Here is a 21078-nt window from a genome sequence, read left to right as displayed (position 1 = left end):
TACATTTGATAATACAGGTTCTTCTGCAGTGACTGTTGGCTGGCCCTCTCGTCACTTTAGTCATCTGCCTGTACAAGTTATTTATACTTAAAATTTTTTCCTAGAATCGTATCAAAGAGGCAACAGTAACATTCTGTCCCCTTCTGAAAATTCTTTTGGTTTCCTGAAGCAAGGAAGTCTATGATGACTGCTGTAGCTAGTGTAGTTCATTATTAATTATCAATCTTAAGGAACACCAACCCATATAATTGGTTAACCTTTATAATTGACTTGTTGAACCCGTTATCGGATATGTTTTTATTCTGTAAGCAATGAGATTGTGCGGTATTGATTTTGAATTAGGGGTTCCTTCTACCCAGCGACAAACAAGTACTATAATATAAATAACAAATGAAATAATATGCTCCCATCTGGATTGTACTCCAGTTGATGGGGCCCCTAAGTGCCTGGCAGAAGCAATCTCTGGAATTAGGGATTCTTCTGTGTTCTCCCTATGACTATCTTTAAGTTTTTCCTTTTTTTTCTCTCTTTTCCTTTTTTTTTTTTTTTTACGGTTTTGTTTTTTTAATATTTTTATTGATTTCAGTGAGGAAGAGACGGAGAGATAGAAACATCAATGATGAGAGAGAATCATTGATGGGCTGCCTCCTGCACACTCCCTTCTGGGGATCAAGCCTGAAACCCGGGCATGTGCCCTTGACTGGAATCGAACCCCGGACCCTTCAGTCCACAGGCCAACGCTCTATCCACTGGGCCAAACCGGCTAGGGCTTTCAGGTTTTCTTTCATCATAAAAGTTCCTGGCTTCCTTAGCAGCTATTTTTGGCAAAACAGGGACATTTGGGTTTGTGTGTATTCAGTTAAGGATCTGAATATTATCTCTAACTTCAGAAGGACTCTGATTTCCTGCTTATATTAGCACCCTCTCATATGGGTGAAAAGAATGAACTGATCTGTAGTAACCTTTTGATTTATCTAACTTTGTCATAACTATGCTGTTCAAATAAAACAAAGAGCAGCCCGGCCAGCGTGACTCAGTGGTTGAATGTCAACCTGTGAACCAGGAGGTCACAGTTCGATTCCCTGTCAGGGCACATGCCCAGATTGCGGGCTCGATTCCCCGGTCAGGGCATGCAGGAGGCAGCCCATCAATGATTCTCTCTCATCATTGATGTTTCTATCTCTCTCTCCCTCTCCCTTCCTCACTGAAATCAATAAAAATATATTTAAAAAATAAAACAGAGTACATTTTAATCAAGCAGTTATTTCTTATTCGGTAAGATAATCTATTTTGTCTTAGCATTGCACTTTCCTAATTATCTGAGGTCTTTCCACTCAACAGTATGGATTGCTTTGGGTTTCATTTTAAGTTGGCGAGAACATATTTGAATAGAGAGGTGATAAGAATTCGGAAGTTGTCAGCATATAGATGGTATTTAAAGCCATGGGACCGAGTGAACTTACCTTGTTGTCTTCTCTGACCTATGCCATCTCCCTCCCCTACCTTGTAAAATCATGTATATATTTTAATTAGAGTGCCTTTAATAATTTGGTGTTGGTTATCTTGCTTTTAATAAAATATGCTGATTTCTCTTTATTGTTCATTTTCTGTTTATTGTTTAAGGGTATTTAGTCAATATTTAACTGGAGAGCTAACAGTTAACGCGTTTTGTCTTCTTTTGTTTTCTTTTCTTAGGCAAAGTCATTAACAAAGATTTGCGACATTACCTGAGTCTTCAGTTTCAGAAAGGATCGATTGACCACAAACTGCAGCAAGTGATCAGAGATAATCTCTACTTGAGAACCATTCCATGTAAGTAGGAAATGGAATAAAAGAAATAGATACTTGTGTAACTGGCTGAACATCTAGAACGAATTAGAGTAGAGCATCTCATATGAAATTGTGAAGACTAAGGTGCGGCCCTGGAATGCAACAAAAGTTGGAGAAAGAGAAACATTTTTCGGAGAACTTTCAGGGGTTTTGATTTTCAAAGTAGAAAAACCCAAAGATTCTATATTGGGACTTTTTGAAAAGTCAGTCTGTGTACATGTTGCTAACTAGATTTTATTCTTATAAATCAATTTCTACAGCCTGAGCAGGAAAAAGACTTCTGTGCTCTCAGTGCCTCACACATGGAGACATTTTTGTATTGACTACGAGGACTTTGCTAATTTTAAAGTCTGCCCCATCCCCAAAGGGAAAAAAAAGGAAGAAAAACGCAGTGCCTTCCTTTTGGCAACCATTTTGAATGTTGACATTAACGTTGGTGTTTCTACTCCCGTCTTAATGGTTTTCATAGGACCTCGTTGTTGTTGTAACGGTGTTTTGGGTTTTTTGATAAAACACATAACAAGAAATCATGTATGCCTAAGTGTTAGCTGTAGTTAGCGCGGGTTGGTGAAGAGTAAAAAGCAGTAGACAATACGGAGGCATAAAAGGACACTCGGCTGTTTTCCTTTTCACTATCTGTAACTCCTTGAGGATGCCAGCTTTTGTAATGGCTCTGAAATTCTCGATTTCTTTTTCTTGTTATTAATCTCACACAATGCCCAGTCCATTACCAGGCTTTTCCAATGATGCTTCTTAAACATCTATCCCTCTGCACTGCCTTAGACCTCACTCTTTCTTGCTTGGACTTAAAAACAAATAGCATTATGTAGTGACAAAGCGCTAGGCAAGACGGAGTTCATAATCCTGATAGCATCTTCCTAGTTGCTTCACTTAATCCTCCTGAGCCTCAGAGAGAGAAACATCCATGTGAGAGAGACATCAGTGTGAGAGTGAAACACCCATGGGCTGCCTCGTGCACACCCCCTACCGGGGATCGAGCCCACCACCCGGGTATGTGCCATGACTGTGAATCGAACCGGCAACCTTTCGGTGCACAGGACAGTGCTCAACCAACTGAGCCACACTCGCCAGGCCTATTGCTGTTCCTTCAGTGGTCACGGTTGTCTAAAGCTTGTTCTCCGCTAGACTTGCTAGGAAGAGCCACTAGACCACCGCGTCCATTTGCTTGTGGTTTTTATACTTCAAGTTTGCTTGGACGGATATGCAATGTCGGGCTCATATTTTTCTTTCCTGGTCTGTCTTAATTATGTTAGTCAGTTGTCTTCTGCTGTAAAGCATTGTTCTGAAAAATTCTGAAATAATCTGATTATCATTCCCTTGTAAGGAACTTGGTGCTTTGCCTACACCGGGTGTCTCGGGGTAGCACTTTTAGGCTCCTAGCTCTAGAGCTCCGTCGTCCTTGTTAAAACAAGTAAATAAAATAAGTGCCTGTACCTTCTGCTGCCCTCTGCCACTTTTCCTTGGATCTTCTTTCTTAATTTACTTCTGTCCTAGTTTTGCACTTTCTCCTCAGTGTGAGGTTTTGCCCTAGAAAGGAGCTACAATTTATGTAGTTTTAATCCGTAGGGTCCACACAGCTGCAGCCTTTCAGATCCTCACAGGACCTCTTCGCTTGCTCATGGAGGTGGCCACAACCCCATCGGGTCTCTGAATATTATTCTTTACTAAACGATACCAGATCTTCGTGGAGAAAATTCTGATTCCAGGTGTGGGGCAAGGGAAATACAAGATGAGCTTGGAACATCTCATTGTACCAGAAAGTACATAAATGCTTAAGAAATGACGGGGACACATCAGAAGGACTTAAAAAGGGGGGGGGGCACCTAGGGGTTCTCCACTGACAAAATCTGAGGCAATGGAGCAGCAAAACTAATGTCAGAGAAAGAGAATGGGCGCTGCAATTGTCTGTGGCCGCAGTAGAGACAGAGCGTGACACGCGAAGGGGTCCTCTGATTTCCTCACCCTCTTCCTGGGTGCATGCTGGGCCTCGCTCAGGGGGAGAGCCGGGCAGAGCCCAGCCGTCTGCCCAAGCGCCCCCGTCTGCTGCTGAGCCCTGAGCCGAGCATTGCCGTGTGAGACCCCCCAAGGCCAGGCCAGGGGCTCCGGGAGCTGCTTGCTTACCCAGTCACCGCACTTGCCCGGGGCGGGAGAGTTCTCACCAGCCTGCCCAGAGACCTGTCAGGCTCCCTCCTTGCACCAGCTCCTGCAGGCCCGTGTTCGCAAAGGCGATTAAGCCAGCCCCAAAGGGTCCAGCGAACATGCTTGTGACTGAACTATTCGCAACAAGAAAGGAAGGAAGTTGCCAGTGTCTTTCCCCCCATCCTGCCTGCAAAAAGACACTCTGCAATGTCAGCCCCGCACCAGCAGGCAGCTTCCCAGAGGCTGGTGGGTGGGGGTGGGGTGGGGGTGGGGGGGAGGTGGAGTGGGGTGCAGCTGTGGGGCTTCCCAGCAGCGAATCAGCAACACCTTCCCAGGAGGCTTTGTGAGCGGCACGGTGCACCAGTGACTTGTCCGCTTCCTGACGCGTTCCGTGGGCACCCCAGCGGCTCCCCACATTTCATTAATCTCCCCGCACATGGTTTTCCAGTGGGATCTGGCAAGTCCAGCCAGCATCCCAGCTGGTTCTCTAGTAAGTTACTAGCACCTTCCACACACCACTCCCTGCTGCCACCATAGGGAGCTGGCTTGTCAGTTTCATCCAGGCCCAGCAGACATTTCCTTGCCGCTGCCGCCGCGGCCGCCGCCGCCGCCGCCGCCTGAGGACGAGGACGGGGAGCCACTCCTTCTCCAATGAGGTCTGGTTCCCAGGCCGGGAGTGTCCCTCTCTTCCAAGATTTTTTTTTCCCCTCCTTAAATATATTTTGATTAATTTCAAAGAGAGGGAGAGAGAGAAACATCAATGATGAGAGAGAATCACTGATTGGCTGCCTCCTGCACGCCTCCTCCTGGGGATCAAGCCCACAAGCCGGGCATGTGCCCTTGACCAGGAATGGAACTGTGACCTCCTGGTTCATGGGTCAAAGCTCAACCACTGAGCCAGGCCGGAAGGGCTCTTCCAAGTTTGTTCCTCACTTGGGTGTTCTCCCTCAGCTCTAGGGCGGTGTGCTTTAGCGCTCCCTTTTACTCCCTCTTAGTTAGTTCCTCGGGAATCTATAATAATAAAAGCGTTATATGCTAATTAGACTGGACGTCCTTCCGGACGAAGCCGGGGCTGTGAGGGAAGCCCGGGTCCCGGGTGCCAGAGGGAAGCTGGTGCCGGCAGCCGGGGGAAGGAAGGCCTACTCTTGCATGACTTTCGTGCATCGGGCCTCTAGCGGTTAATAATTCTTTATATTAAGCTGTCCTTGTTCGGGGGACCATGCGGTTTCTCTCTCCTGCTTGGACCCTGGCTGATACAGCACTGGCACTGGCCGTGGCCCCGAGGGACAGGCCCCGCAGGAAGGAATTTTAGGCTTGGTTTTGGTTGTGTTCTTGGGCTCAGTTCAGTGCCAGGTGCCAGCCAGTGGGAAGTCGGGTGTTTGTAATTCAGGACCAGAAGTGGCATCACAGTTTAATCACAGGGTAATTTTTGGTTGATTGCGATAAAAGTGCCAGCTGAACCAAGTACCTTGGGACCCGAAATGACTGCGGCAGGTGACCGTTATGGCAATAAAGACGGCTCCAAGCACCGTGGGGCGGGGTGGCTTCTCCCCAGAGCTCCATGTGCTTAAAGAGAGAAAAGGACACTGGATCTGCTGGTTGTTACCATTATGGACTCATGTAGCACGATTATTAGTAACACTTTTAAATGGCCCCATAGTGCCGTTTGCAAATGGATCAACTTAAAAAGGGGGAGCGTTAACACAAAATAAAAATAAGTACCAAATTTGAAAGGAACCGTCACACATATTTACTACGTGACTTTTTCACTCCTACAATGAAAATTTAAAGCACACAAAGTATCAGTTACATTATCTGCTCGCCTCCCCTTTGTTGGGTAGCAGATATTCTAGACATAAAAGAAATTGCTCTGACTTGCGTTGATATTCACCAGATTGGAAGCGTGTATCCAAGAGCGTCTTTAAATTGGGCGTCAGTCATTGGCCGTTCATCTGAGCTTGCTTTCTGTTTTAATGATGAAAATATTTTGTCTCCTGGCCCTGATTGTGGTGTTGCCTTTGAACTCCATGTTGCTTCTACTTCAGATTTTAGACCAGTTTCTGAATCCAGTTGGCGTGTTCCACATCGATTTCCGCATCTTCTCTCTGCACCTCTCCTGTTAGTATTTGCAAAGCACGGGAACTTGTCGCTAATACTCAGACGGTGGAAAGTGCCAGAGAATGCTGTGAGGCAGTATTATACCATTCAGAACGCCTGATACGGCTAACGTCATTACCAGATTCACACGCCAGAACTGTCCAGTTAAGGACTCCTTTAGCCTTCAAAGTTGTAGTATTTTGGGAACACTGCTCACAGAATTACATAGTGTGCAAATGCATCTGATCTTAATAATATTGTATCTGCAAGGAAGACCAGCGTTAGCAGGCAGGGCTTGACCACGCACTGAATTGTGGGAACAGCTGCAGGGAAGACTGAGCAGGTGGTGACCACCGCTCCCCACACGCCTCTGTCCTGGTCCCTGGAAATGCCAACTGTAACTTTTGATTCTGCTTTGTGGCGTTTCCTGCTCTTCCCTTCCATTGCTATCGGTAGATTGCTTCAAATCTGTAGCATCTCTGTGTCAAATTGTTAACCTTTAATTCTCACTGGAGAAATATGATACTTTTTTCTCATTTCCCCTATCAATTGTGATGGTTCCCAAAACTCACGAAATTGTACTGTTAGAATTAGTGAATTTTGTTGTAGGTAACTGACATCGGAATACAGCGACCAACGGAGTTCCCACAATTACATTCTTTTATACCATCAACAAGATGGAAGTTTATTAAAAGATACCCTTTATAATATCATAAAAATTTGAAATACTTAGGAATTAATCCTTAAAGAACTATAAAGACCTCTGTAAGGTAAAATTAAGGGACATTGAAGATCTAAATATATTGGCAGAGATTTCTTACTTGTAGATGCAATATGGCAAAGATATCAGTCCTCAAATTGATTAATAGATTCAATCTAACTCCATAAAAATCCCAACATTTTTAGCTTGTTTATTTGGTTCCAGAATTTAGATGGAAAAGGCTATGTATAGAAAAAAACAAGATTGGCCCTGGCCAGGTAGCTCACTCAGTTGGTTAGAGCATCGTCCCAATATGCCAAGATTGTGGGTTCGATCTGTGGTCAGGGCACACAAGAAGCAACCAGTGAACGCATAGATAAGTGGAACAACAAAAACAAATGGATGTTTCTCTCTCCCCCCACTTTCTTAAAGAACAAAATCAGTAGACTTGCTCTACTACATCCCAAGATTTATCATGAAACGTAATTACCCCATCAGTGGTGCAGGGGTGGTCAGGTCAGGAGGCAGGTGGGATGTGCAGGAGAGCCCGGTGAGGGGTACCCAGTCTTGCACCGACAATTCTATGTAAGTTTCTGTGACAGAAGCCCTGTGGTGGGTCGGAGGGGAAGTAATGGTCGTTTCAGTAAATCATGCTGAGTAGCCATTTGGTAAAAAAGGAAAGTAGACCACTACCTCTCGCCAGGTCCCCTAATTAAACCATCTTAGTGCATTAAAGTATTAGACATGAAAGGCAAAGCTGTGATGCTTTTTTAAAAGAATATAGCCTCTCCCCAGGGTCTTGAAAAAAATTTCTTCAAGACGCCAAAAGCATTATCTATAAAGGAAAGGATTAAAGGTGAAAAAAAAAAGAGTGGGGAAAGATACTCTCTGTTCTGCTACCACATTTGTTTCCGTGATGCAAATAAGTTCCTATGTGATTGGTGAGTAGGCAGGAGAACGATGTCAATTTAATTGAGGTCATACCGGTTTGTATTCCATTTTCCTGAACACGTTCATGTTTTGCGTCATCAAGTAGCAGCAAATAAACACTGAATATACAAACACAGCTGAATGACGTGGGCTGTGCAGGATGCTCATTCATCTCAGTTTGGCCTCTTTTCTCAATTGGAACATGTGCTTTATGTTAAAATTGCTTATTGCACATTTTGCCTTATCTTCATGGTTCAGTAGCCTCACCCCTCCCTTGTACCCCTTTCTGTCAAGCTACCTTTTCTTTTCTTTAAAAAAGACAACAACCCATGAAGGCCCAGCTGGTGTGGCTCAGTGGTTGAGCATCGATCTATGACTCAGGAGGTCACGATTCAATTCCCAGTCAGGTCACATGTCTGGGTTGTGGGTTCGATTCCCAGTGGAGGGCGTGCAGGAGGCAGCTGATCAGTGATTTCTCTCTCGTCATTGATGTTTCTATCCCCCCCTCCCTCCCTCTCTGAAATCAATAAAAATACATTTTTTAAAGAACAAAATATTTTATTGATTCTAGTATTTATAATTAGGAATGTAACATGGCTCTTAAACTGTATTAATATTTTAAATTAGGATTGTTATCGATTTGGGGGTGCTAGAATGCTGACATAGGTTTTGAGGGTTCAACCCGGACCCTACTTTCTCCAGTCCCCATGGATACCAAAGGACGACAGTAGGTGTGTTTTGGGGGAGTCACAAGTTCTATGCGGATTTTCACCTGTGTGTTAGGGGGTTCGTGCTCCTCCCCCTCATTGTTCAAGGATCAACTCTACTTTAGCATGAATTCCTTAGCAGATAAAATTCAGTGCTCTGTTGCTGAATTTCATTGAACAGCTTACTTACTGCTTAATTTTTAAAAATTACTTGAAGAGAATAATGGCTAAGAAGCAATGTGTAAATACCTACCTTTATGAAGCCTTAAGCCTTTTTATTCACCTAAAATAATTTCATAATTAATATTTGTCCAAGTTTTTAAAATAGAGTTCATTAGAAGACCTTAAATTTTTTTCTTTTAATTGTCCTTTATGCATCTAGTAAGTAGAATGTTCGTTTCTTTTCTCTAAGGAAGGAAAAAAAATACACGTTAGCTACCTAAAAATGAAGCCTATCATTGGTGGATTGTTATATGTTAAGGAATGATAACTGAGGTTTAAAAGAAGAATTAACGGTTGTGTCTTAGAAAGTTAAGCTTTCTCTGACACTAAAATTTTATAGTCTTTGTAGTTTTGAATTTTATGGCTACCTGTAGGTTTATTCAAGTTTATTGACTCATCCTACGTTATTTATTTTCCTGCGTTCACTTAGGATTCTTAACTTGCCTCAGATTTCCTGATCCTCATTCTAGTAGGTACAATATATTCAATGTTCTGTTTCTCCATGTGTTCTCTATAGGCTATATATTCTATTATTTGCAATATTTTGTAAGTTTAAAAGCACTTCCATCCTATTTTTTTCTTGTTGTTTTTTTTCCTTAGGCACCACAAGGGCCCCCAGAGATGGGGAAGTACCAGGGGTGGACTATAATTTCATTTCTGTTGAACAGTTCAAAGCACTGGAAGAGAGTGGAGCATTATTAGAAAGTGGAACGTATGATGGTATGTCCCCAAATATTGACAACAGTAACCCAGAAAACTATCTGAATGACTGGAATTATTTCAGAGGGAATTTGATCAGTAAAATACCATTTTACAAAGAAGTTTTATCTGTCGGTTTGGGGGAAATTTTTCTCTTAATTAGGGTAATTGCAATTTGCTAGTTAAAATGGGATTAAACAATAAACCAAAAGCATTTCATCACATTATGAATAATATACTAAAATGATTCAAATTAGCTAGTTTGTATATTTCATAGTAATTCATATTCATCATATGAGCTCAGCAAATGTTGGTAGATTGCTTTCTATTTGTGATTGAGAATTCAAATACTGTAGACTTTAAAAAATCTATTTATACTTTGGATCGCTTAGAGAAAAGAGAATATAGAATGGGGGGAGAAAAGCAAAAACAGAGTATTTGGTTTTCTTTTCATATATCTCTCCTCTACCCACTTGATTCCAGGAAGTACAGATTTAAGATCAAGTTCAAATTTTATTGTTAATCCTCACTGAGGATATTTTCCCATTGGTTTTTAGAGAGAGTGGAAGGGAGGGGAGAGACAGTGGAGAGACACATCGATTGGTTGCCTTCGGTACATGCCCCGACCAGGGCCAGGGATCTAGCTTGCAACCTGGTATGTGCCCTTGAACAGAATCGAACTTGGGACCCTTTAGTCTGTGGACTGACGCTCTGTCCACTGAGCCAAACCAGCGAGGGTGTGTGTGTCTTTTTTTTTTTTTTTTTAAATGGGATCTCAATCACATTCCAGTGGCAGACATTCCTTAGATATTTACATATTTATTTCTGTATGAATCCCCTATTGGATACAGATATTTTCTCCTATTCTTCCACCCAGTAACCTTTTCCTGTGTTGCTTCATAAACAGAAATCCTTAACTTTCGTCCACCGAGTTTATCACTGTTTTCCTTATGATTTGTACTTTCGAAGTTTTAAGAAGTCCTTCTCTGCCCTTAGATCACAAAGATATTTTCTTCTGTTAAGTGTAAGCGCATGTTAGAAATACGACAAAGTGGCAAATTGTGCCCAATTAAAGGAAATGCAAATTGAAATAACAATCATACACCATTTCACACCCATCATGTTGACAACAGTTTTACAGGCTGATAATGGAGGGAATGGAAACTCCCATAGGCAGCTGGCGAGAGTATAAAATGATGCCTTCCCTTTGGAGAGCGCCTTGGCCACAGCTAGTAACTTCCAAGATGCGCGTGATTGACGCAGCAGTTCCCCCTCAGATGCCCATGGGAAACCCTGTCTGTGCGCATGTGTGGACAGTTCCAGAATAGTCCCTGTAGCGATGTTTGTGAGAGGATGGAAACAACTCTCTTCTCATAGGGGAATCAACCAAGTACATTTTAATTTGTTCATAAAAATGGACTATCCTACAGCAGTTAAAGTGAACTAGAATCTACGCGTCAACAGGAATAAGTCTTAGGAATATCTCTCTATATAAAAGCCTAATATGCAAAGTGTCCCCTAGGGAGTTCGACCAGGAGGCCAGGAGTTCGATCACTCACGAGGATGTGCACTGACCACCAGGGGGCGGCGTGGAACAAAGGAAGGCCCCGGCCAGCAGCTGCTAGGGACCCTACCAGTGCACGAATTTTGTGCACTCGGCCTCTAGTAATTGTATAAAAAGAAAGTTGCAAAAGGATGATGCATGCAGTATGCTCCTCAGAAAAAAGATATGAAATGTCATAGGATGCTTGTGAGGCTTTTATGAACAATGATATTTATACGTTATGTGTGCTCATACGTATGTCCTCGCGTACATACATGCAGGGAAATGCTAACTTCAGGATGACTTGGAGAGAGTGGGAGGGCAGAGACAGGAAGTTAGGGCTTTAATAGTGTATGTGACCGTACATGTATGTGCTCCAAGGGGAAAGGGGGAGAGCTGAAAGAATCTGGCAAACTAGTCCCCTGCGGATGTGTAAATAGGTAAGGAGGTTTCGAATACTCCTGTAAGACTATTGTCCGTGGTTGTATATATGTTTAAAATAGCTAATAGTTCCTTCGTAAAAATGAAAACACCTTCAGAAAAGAGAGAAAAAGGAAATGCCTCAATGCAGCTTCAAAGGATGAAAAAAAATTTCTGTGAATAACTATAGTCAGGGTTCACAAAATTTGTAATTATATACCTTGCTGTAATCTGCAATCTTCATATTTAACAATAACTCAAAAAAAATAGATCGAATTTACTTACAAGCATGCTTAGTACTAATACCAATAATTTTTTAAAAATAAGGGAACTGCCAGAATTTATGATCCAGTCCTAAAATCTTATCAGTGTCTATGGATAACAATCACAATATCCTGAATTTTTCTCATTTTTCACCCTAGAAAAAAATTAAACTTTCTGGAGCTAAAAAAAAATAATAATTAGCAAGGATACACACTACAATGTGTTTCTAGTAAAACTCCCATCTTAGGAAAAGTGGACTTTCCATTGTCTTGGTACATCCACACCCTGTCCTGTGGTAATGGTATTGCTGCACAGGACGCAGGGACTCCTAGCGCATCCTCATCCCCAACCAAACCTCCGTTTGGACCATTTCGCTGCCCTTTGCCCCAGAGAAGCGTGAACTGACTTTCCCACCAGTTCCTTGCTCTACTTCAGCGACAGGGATGTGTTTTGATGCCAGCCTTTGCGTCATCTGCGTGGCGGGAGTGACTCCATCTCAAACGTGGATTTGAAAGCAAGGGAGTAGTGGGGTCAGGCGGGCGAAATGTTGTTGCAAAGCTTTATAGTTTGATGCCACTGTTTTGTCTTGAGCATTTGACTTACAATCCCGCCTCAAGTCACATTTCCAAAGAATTCACCTTCGTGCTTTCCCCTTCGAAGCACGTCCCACCTGAGGTAAACTGTGTTATTTGTGGACTTGCCTCGGTGTTACGATCCACAACCCATGCTTTCTTCATCCAGGAAAAGGAAGCCATTATGTCCCCAGTGATTTATGTTGTGGGAAATGAGCATCTTAATTGCCTCCTTAGGAGCCAAGGAATTCGATGAGACAAAAAGTGATTTAAAAAATGAAAGGTCATGAATATTTGACTCCACAATCATATTTATCTTCCTATAACATTAGCATAGTGATTGATACAAGGTCAAAACTAGCAGGAGCCACAGACTGTTAACGCAGGTAGATCTAGTGAGCATTTTCCCATTGTATGTGGCTGCCTAATGAGAGCTACGTGACAAATTGAGAAGATATTCCATTGTTCTCATTCTATTCCGGAACATTTATTTTTACTGCAAAAATGACTGATCCTGAAGACTTAACATATTAAAGCATTTCTTGCTTCCCTGAGAGTAAGCCAATATTGAAATATGCTAATAATGTCTATTTGTTCAACAAATTGTCAGATAAAATGATATAATTAGAATCTCAGGAAAACTTTCAAAAATTACTTTTACAGAAACAGCCTACATTTCAACGCAGACTGGGTAGTTCTTAGCTTCATCCTTTGCCCACATATTTCCTCCTCTTACCAAAATAGTTCCTCATGTTGCACATCAGCACACAATTATCTGAGTCGGTTTCCTTCTCCTTTACTCCCACTTCCATGCCAGGGAGCCTTACACGGGAGCGTTAATGCATCTAAATTCACAAATGAGGCCCTACTTTAGAAGCCCTGCAAAACAGCCCTGCTGGGATCAATAAGCCACACATGCAAAGTCAGCTTCCTGGCTTTCTATCAGCGGTTCTCAACCTGGGGGTCGAACGACCCTTTCACAGGGGTCGACAAAGACCATCGGAAAACACATAAATAATCACATATTGTTTTTGTGATTCATCACTATGCTTTAATTACGTTCAATTTGTAACAATGAAATTGGGGGAACTCTATTAAAAGGTCGCGGCATTAGGAAGGTTGAGAACCACTGCTTTCGATGGTGAAGGGCACTTAGGAAATCAGTTATTTTTGCTCTTTCTACCTCCTCCTCTTCCAGGAAATGTCTTGGCCTCCTTTTGGCCGGTGGTGGTTGGCTATTCAGCGTAAGGTAACAGGGCAGCGACGTCCACGGGGTCAGATTGCTCTAACACTCGGTTCAACGTCAGTGTTCCCAGCTGCTGTTCCTGTGTTCACTTAGGAAACTTCTACGGGACTCCCAAGCCTCCAGCAGAGCCCAGCCCTTTCCAGCCCGATCCTGTGGACCAGGTCCTCTTTGATAATGAGTTTGACACCGAATCCCAAAGGAAACGAACCACCTCTGTCAGCAAGATGGAGAGGATGGACAGCTCTCTTCCCGAAGAGGAGGACGATGAGGACAAGGAAGCCGTTAATGGCACTGGACATGCAGGTTCGTAAAGGGATGAAGGACTTCTAAGTGAACCTCCCGGTTGGCTTTAACGCGACCCTGCCTTGGCGGTCGTAAGGTTTCCCACAAAGCCCATGCCGAGTGAGTGGTGGGGTCTCATGTTTCTGTAAAGGTTTTTGTGTGGAACAAAGTGTATCTCTGTTCATCATCTTGTAAAACTGCTCCAAGTGGCCATTTCGGTACGTCAGTGATAAGCTTTCCATAGCGATAATGTGAGATGGCATTGCCCTACTGCTTAAACGATGTGGGATTCACTTCCGAAGCTGGAATATGGGAATCTTGTTGGCCTACGTCCTACTTTGCAGGATATGAACAAAAGTAGATGTTTTAAGATACAGCCTTCAACCAAAACACAGCACAGAGTTTTGGAGATGTGCTAGTCAACGTTATCCGAGAGGTTTGCAAGCAGTACTTTGATTTTACGTTCAGAATCACTCAAAGAAAATTTCCAAACTTGCCTCTCCTATTTTTCGTTAAATGCAAAACCAACAGGAACTTACTGGTGGAGAATCTTACTCTTTCGAATTCCCCCCAACATGTGGCGATTGCTTAGGAGACTTCTAGTTGAGAGTATGGGTAGGAAACCACAGAATTGCAGTAGACCTGGTTTCAGTGCTATTCATTATAACACTTCCATTCAAGGCATGACGATAAAAGCTGTGTGAGGGGTGGAATTTTTGCTTGTTTTGTTCATTGTTGTATCCCTTGCAGCATAGACATGGCCCAGCATGTAGCAGGAACTAAAAGATATATTTCACTGGTACCCAATTTGATCATTTTCCCAAAGCATCCCGGTGTTTTCTTTATCAGTGGTTAACATTTGCTGTCTACACTGTATTTGTTGTTTCAATGCATTCATTGTTTGCGTTCCCCTCCAGAATGTGAGTCCTGTTTTATAGTCCTAGCATCCCACATAATCATGCCACTTCATACGTTTGATGTTTCATGTATTACCCCAATATATTTGGGTGAAAAAAGGTCTAAAAATGTTTAGGTGAATTCACATCTTATTTTTTAGGGGTTGTTAAGGGAACTCATCATATCATAGAGCCTTCAGCTTTGCTCACCCACAGAACTAAGTTTGTTAACATCTTTAAATGTGTAAGACTGGCATTAGAGACCGGGAATTTGTCCCAGCGTGGGAATGTACGTGTTCTCGGGTAGGTAGGGCAAGGAGGACATGGCTAGGGCGTGGATGGGGGTGAGGAGCAGTGAGAGGAGGTAAGTAGTGGGGTTAAAGGATGATGGCGCTTGGTTAGGTAAAGGATGGGTGGAGTGCAAATACTACTGTCAGGACAAGGAAGGCTGTAGAAGGATGTCGAAGGCCGCCTCTCAGAGTCTCTGATGCGGAGGCGTTGACTGTAGTCCGGGCTTATTACAGTTGGGTTGTCTTGTAAGTTCTAGAAACAAGTTTCAAGTTCATGAAATGTGCACTCCCTACAGTGACCCACGTTTAGTGTTTTTACCTACCTTATAGACTCTGGGACTCCAAAAGGATTTCACTGTCAACAACAGAAAATTATATTTAACAACAGGAAGTCCACTGCATGTCATTCTGAAAGGCCTGTGTTACATGGGTACGAGGCAGCTTGGTGTAGCATAGGCCACTGGGGTCGGAATCCTGGCTTTGCTGTCGATTAGCTGCGTAACCTTGACTACATTAACTTAACCTCCTGTGCCTCGGTTTCCTCATCTATGAAATGGGAATAGTAAGACGTACTCACAGGCTTGAGTGAGGATTGTGAGTTAATACATGTGAAGCGCTTAAAATAGCGCCTGACACGTGAAGGGATTGTACACGTGCTGCTGGGCTGTTGTTAGTGTCCTGTTGATTGATCTGTGTTCAGTATGAACTGACTTGATTCTAGAGTTGTTTTTTGCTTCTTTCCCAGACTAGCCCCCAAGGTGCTGTACGGGGTCAATGTCACTTAGCAAATGGGAAAAAACAAACAAAAAACCCCCAGTATGTTTCTGTTTGTTTTTTCTAAAGTTAAAGCAGAATGTGGACCCAAAAGACAAGGAAATGTGTAATCAATATTTGGCATTTTGTCACAAATGAAGGGTGCTGTTTGAAGACAGTATAAGCTCACTGCTTTGCATACTGTTCTGCTTTGAATAGAAAGCAGAGAGAGGCATTCTGAGTCCTCGGATTGGATGAAGACCGTCCCGAGTTACAACCAAACCAATAGCTCCATGGACTTCAGAAATTACATGATGAGAGATGAGAATCTGGAACCGCTGCCCAAAAACTGGGAGATGGCCTACACGGACACGGGGATGATCTACTTCATTGAGTAAGCCAATGTCTGAATCTCCTCTCACCAGCCCTGCCATGGGGAGGCTTGTCTGAGAACATGCTGAACCTCCTTTCTCAAGGCCTCCATGTCTGTCTTCTTTCTTTCAAAATATTTTCCATCCATGTTATAGTTGATTCTTAATCTGACTTTTCTCCTGGACGGTATTTTGTTTTTACTTGACTTAGATGAAGGAAGAGTGTATTTGATCTCTGGTTTTATGAAAACAAGAGGATTAAAGACAGACTTATCACTAAGAATGAAAAATGTAAGGAATAAAGAAGGTTTGGTTTGCTTTCTTTAAAAAAAGATGCTTTCATTGGTGAGAGAGAGAAACATTGATGATCTGCCTCCTGCACGCCCCCTACTGGGGATGGAGCTCACAACGTGGGCGTGTGCCCTGACCAGGAATTGAACTGGTGACCTCTGGGTGCATGGGACGATGCTCCACCACCTGACACACACAGGCCAGGGCTGCGTCGCTTGTCTTGTTGTTCTTGTTTTTTAACTTTTGTGTATATTGTCCCACTTAACACACATTTCAGGAATTATCGTAGGAGGGGGACATAGTTCTTATCTGAGCTACATATTTTCAGTCCTAGAGATTGGGGTTGATGTTTTCAGGCAACTGAGTCCAATAGTATAGGAGGGGAAAAAATCACTGGTCCTCAGAAGAATTGGTATAATATAAATCCCCACAAAAAACTATTTTATGAATAAGCACTATTAATATGCTTATATTTACAGAGATAGAGAGTACCGTATGTATTCAGTCAACCTAAAGGTTTCCATTGCTTGCACCTGAGAATATTATGTAAATAATTTATTAGAAGTTTCATTTGAAGTATTTTTATATTCTCATGCAGCTGTAATTCTCATCTTTAAACGAATTTACCCGGAGGTAGAATATCGAAGTAGTGAAGTTACAGGATATACTAATTAAAATACTGCGGGCTGGATACTACACCCAAAAGAACATGTACACAGACATGAACTAGGAGTGAGAGATTTGAGTGGGTTTCCTCAATTGGTCCCCCATTCCACATCCTTCAGATAGAATAAGCATCTTGCTGTACCAAGTGAGAGTCTAGCGTTTCAAAGACATAGATTTTGTGTGCAGGGTATTCTTTTTACCATGCGTGGTAAATGATTGATTTCGTTATATATTTATGTAAACATGAATGACCAGGATTACACACAATAGACAAAATCAGGTAGACTCTTCTCTGTGGCCAATTTGAGGAGTTTTTCAGGGTAATTTAGACTTTGCCTTTCATGCTGACTTGGGAACTAACCCCCTGGGTAAGATGTAGAGTCACAAACAGGAGCTAGAATATCTTTAGAAGCAGATTATGAGACATCAAATCTGACAGCACCTCCCCCTGCAAACGGAGAAGTGAGTAAATGACGGGGCTGGGGAATGTATACAGCAAATGTCTTCCTAGGTGAACATTTTTAAAGTGGATTGCGGTCTGCCTGTAAGATCGGATACTATAAAACCGCTAAAAGAAAAGCTTTGTGACACTGAACTTGGCAAGGACTTCTCGGGTGTGACACCAAAAGCACAGGCAGCGAAAGCTAAAACAGAGGAAAGGGGCCACATCAGACTGAAAGCTTCTGTGCAGCCGAGGGAAGCAATCAGCAGAGCGAAGTAGCTGCCTAAGAAATAGGAGAAAATATTTGCAAACCGTCGTCTCATCAGGGGTTAATATCCACGCTGGAGCTGAGTATTATTTGCTGCGAGATTAAGCCTTCTTGCTGCAGCTCATGTGTTTGGTCTGTGTGACTGCTGCCGTTACGACATGCATCTGTCAGTAAACAATGCCAGTCTGCAGTCTTTAGCTATTAGGTTTCAGGTACAGCCCCGATGGGCATGTCTTTCCCTTGGGAAACAGTGGGTAAAATCCCAGTGGGTTGCCTACACCTGCTAACCTAGCGGTACAAGTTTTGGATCATTGAAACCAAAGTTAAGCTTTTCTAAAAGTTATGAATTTGGTTTTGTAAGAAATGTCCATCATTTGTTTTAAACAATATGCATGCTGCTAGGCCTCAGTGGAGACCTGACCCTTTTCATTTTACTAAAATCGCTTTAGCCAGTTTTCGTTCGGGGAAATTCTCTCTGACAGAACGGGTAACAGACTTTCTAGAAGGAACCCCAGGGTCTCCTACTTAGATTACCCGTACTCGGCATACAGGAGTGTCTCTACCACAGTGGAGAGTCAGGCCTGGCACTGTGCAGGGAGGGCTGCCTAGCTAGCCCTCTCAGTAGCGCAGGGGTGAGGAAGGGCGTGGGAGATCTGATTCATTTCCGGAAACCACTGGCTCCATTTCCTAGGAGCGGCCAGTGTCGAGATGAGCGAGTTGATCTCAGGATATAGACGCCAAGAAAAGATAACTTGTCACAATGCTATCCTCGCATTCTTTGAGAATCGCTGTCATTTATATTTTGTTGCCTTCCTATGTATTTTTCTTTGGGGGTTTTTTCTTGCTTTCCTATCCTCATATTGCAGACACTTAAACTGTAGCACCGTGGGCCCAGCAGTGGTTGTAGCATCAGTGCCCACTGCACGGTGGCCTGGCCTGCGGTCACCGGGGTGACCAGTGGTGAGCTCAGGCAGACACTGCTCTTTGAAGGCGTCCGCGGCCTACTCCTTAAAGAGGGGTGGGGTGATCTTTTTGTTCCACCTTTTCTTCCTATTAAATACATGGTCCGTACTGATAAAAACAGCTTCGTAGAGTTGAGTTTAATTATACCCTTCATTAAAAAAAATTTTTTTTTTATTGATTTCAGAGAGGGAGAGGGGAAGGGAGAGAGAGAGACAGAAACATCAATGATGAGAGAGAATCATCACTCGGCGCCCCCTGCAAACCCCCTACTGGGGATCGAGCCCGCAACCCGGGCATGTGCCCTGACCGGGAATCGAACCATGACCTCCTGGTTCATAGGTCGGTGCTCAACCAAGGAGCCACACTGGCCGGGCTGTACCCATCCTCGTTACTTGCAGTGCCACAGAAACAGACACTATAGAGCTTTCCCTTTCATTTCACTCTACGTGATGTTATTTTAAATAGCCCTGTCAGTCCACAGGCTCAGTCTGATCATGCATCTCCATGTTCCCAGCCCCCAGCAGTGTCCACACGTCACAGGGACTCAAGAAATACAGTGGTTTATGAAGGGCAGGAGGAAGGAATTTGGGCAGCAAGCGAACCAGGTTCTCACGCGGCCTTTCCTGCTGTTGGCTGCGCACGGCGGGGGCCGTGGTGCGCCCTCGCTCAGAGAGGGCCTGTTACTCTGTCCTTGCTGCTTATCCCCTCCTTAGAACCTCCATCCTCAAATCAGTGCCTCTAGCATTGCCTCCCTTCATGGCAGTTTTGAAGCCACAGACTGAGAACAGTCGGATTATTGAGTCAGAGGTAGGCTAAACAGAGCCTGTCGGAGATGACTCTTCTAACAACATCTACCTTGTAGTCACTTTTCATCTTTGCTTTTGATATATGTTTCTTCATCTGTATTTTACTGTTTCTAATTGAAATCTTTATTCTGCAGCCACAACACCAAAACAACCACCTGGCTGGACCCTCGCCTTTGTAAGAAAGCCAAAGCCCCCGAGGACTGTGAAGATGGAGGTAGGTTCCCAAAGACAAACTTCAAAAAGATTCCAAATGAATGTTTTAATAAGTTCGGTACATTCTCCGCCCCAGGGTAGCCTCACCATGCCCGCTGAGCCTTCAAAAATATATTTAATTTAGTATCACTAGGATGGATAGTATTACTCTGGCTAATCCCTAGCCATTGAGAGCAGCGGTAGGAACCCAATGACAGTCTTTAATAAACCCCACCCCACAAACAGTCTTTACTGCTCAGTAGTAAAATTGTTCCTCTAAGAATCATCGGGTAATTATTATGATTGGATAGTAATTCTGCCTCGTATATTATAGACTCTATTTAGTGGCAGAGTCTTACAAGTAAGTATAGAATTTACCCCACCCAAAATGGTTTGCTATGCCTTCCTGAATATGGACTGCAGAAGAATAAAATTTGTTTTGAAGAAATCGATAAGCTGATTCTAAAATATTTATGTCAAGACAAAGGCTCTATTCCATTGTGTATGTATGTGCATCTTCTTTAATCATCTATCGAAGGGCACTTTGGTTGTTTCCATGTCTTGGCTCCGGTGAATAATGCTGCAGTGAACATAGGGGCACCTATATCTTTTCAAATCAATAATTTCAAAGTTTCCAAGTAGATCCTCGGAAAAGGGGTTGTTGGGTCACATGGTAACTCCAGTCATAATTTTTTGAGGCAGCTCCATACTGTCTTCCGTAGTGGTTTTAACCAGTTTGCATGCCCACCAGCAGTGAATAAGGGTTCCTTTTTCTCCACAACCGCATTGACACCTGTTATTACGTTACGAAATAATTTTTAAAATCATTTCTATAACATGCCCCCTTTGTGTATAAGGCTTTCAGCAGTAAGTTTCTGATGGTGAAATCAGCCCTCTGAGGGTAAACTGGCATGTATGACCCTATAGACTTGGACCGTTTAACGATTGTGAATGTGGTATTAGTCTTCTCAGCCATGTCTCTCTCGCTGGTCTCCCCGTTTCCTGCCCACTAATTGTTTCAGTTCAATTCTCTGCTGTTTCCTGTTTTCCCTGTAGAGTGTATTTCCGTAGCTTTAACTATCGATTCCCTGTAGTTGGGTCCCTTATCTACGTCTCCAGTATTGTCCTCGGTTCTAAATGCTATTTCTGTATTTCCTATTGACTTTCTTTTTTATTGTCCGACTAGCACTTCAAATAACTGTATTTAAAACTAAACATTTTTCTCCCGAAGTCACCCACCCCTCCTTCTGTCATCGACGCCATCCGCATAGTCACCTGCGCCCAAGTCCTTGCAGCCATATTTGCTTCCTCTTCTCTTGCTCTGTTCCCTATTGCTCTTTCCTTTTCTACATTTTGCCAGTATATTGGTATGAAAGTTGTCCAGCATACAGACGCATTGACAGAACTGTACAGTGAACACATGTGTCCACCGCTGAGGTGTGACAACGAGCACTTTGCTGTATTTGCT

The 21078-nt window shown here is 43.1% G+C and overlaps 1 protein-coding gene across 2 annotated transcripts in view; it reads left to right on the top strand.

The window, feature by feature from the left end:
• The window catches only part of MAGI3 (membrane associated guanylate kinase, WW and PDZ domain containing 3), a 143643-nt gene that overhangs the window by 88584 nt on the left and 33981 nt on the right, over positions 1 to 21078 (top strand). Inside the window, exons 2-6 of one of the 2 annotated variants that reach the window (XM_059673614.1) lie at positions 1696 to 1812; positions 9247 to 9366; positions 13484 to 13693; positions 15831 to 16005; positions 19553 to 19632. In XM_059673614.1, the coding sequence (XP_059529597.1) occupies positions 1696 to 1812; positions 9247 to 9366; positions 13484 to 13693; positions 15831 to 16005; positions 19553 to 19632 (702 nt within the window). Of the gene's footprint in view, positions 1 to 1695; positions 1813 to 9246; positions 9367 to 13483; positions 13694 to 15830; positions 16006 to 19552; positions 19633 to 21078 lie in introns of those variants that run through there. The other variant, XM_059673615.1, reaches the window with a different exon arrangement.

This window comes from Myotis daubentonii, chromosome 18 (assembly GCF_963259705.1).
Source record: "Myotis daubentonii chromosome 18, mMyoDau2.1, whole genome shotgun sequence".
Classification (NCBI taxonomy): Eukaryota; Metazoa; Chordata; class Mammalia; order Chiroptera; family Vespertilionidae; genus Myotis; species Myotis daubentonii.
This window is presented reverse-complemented; position numbering and strand designations above follow the sequence as displayed.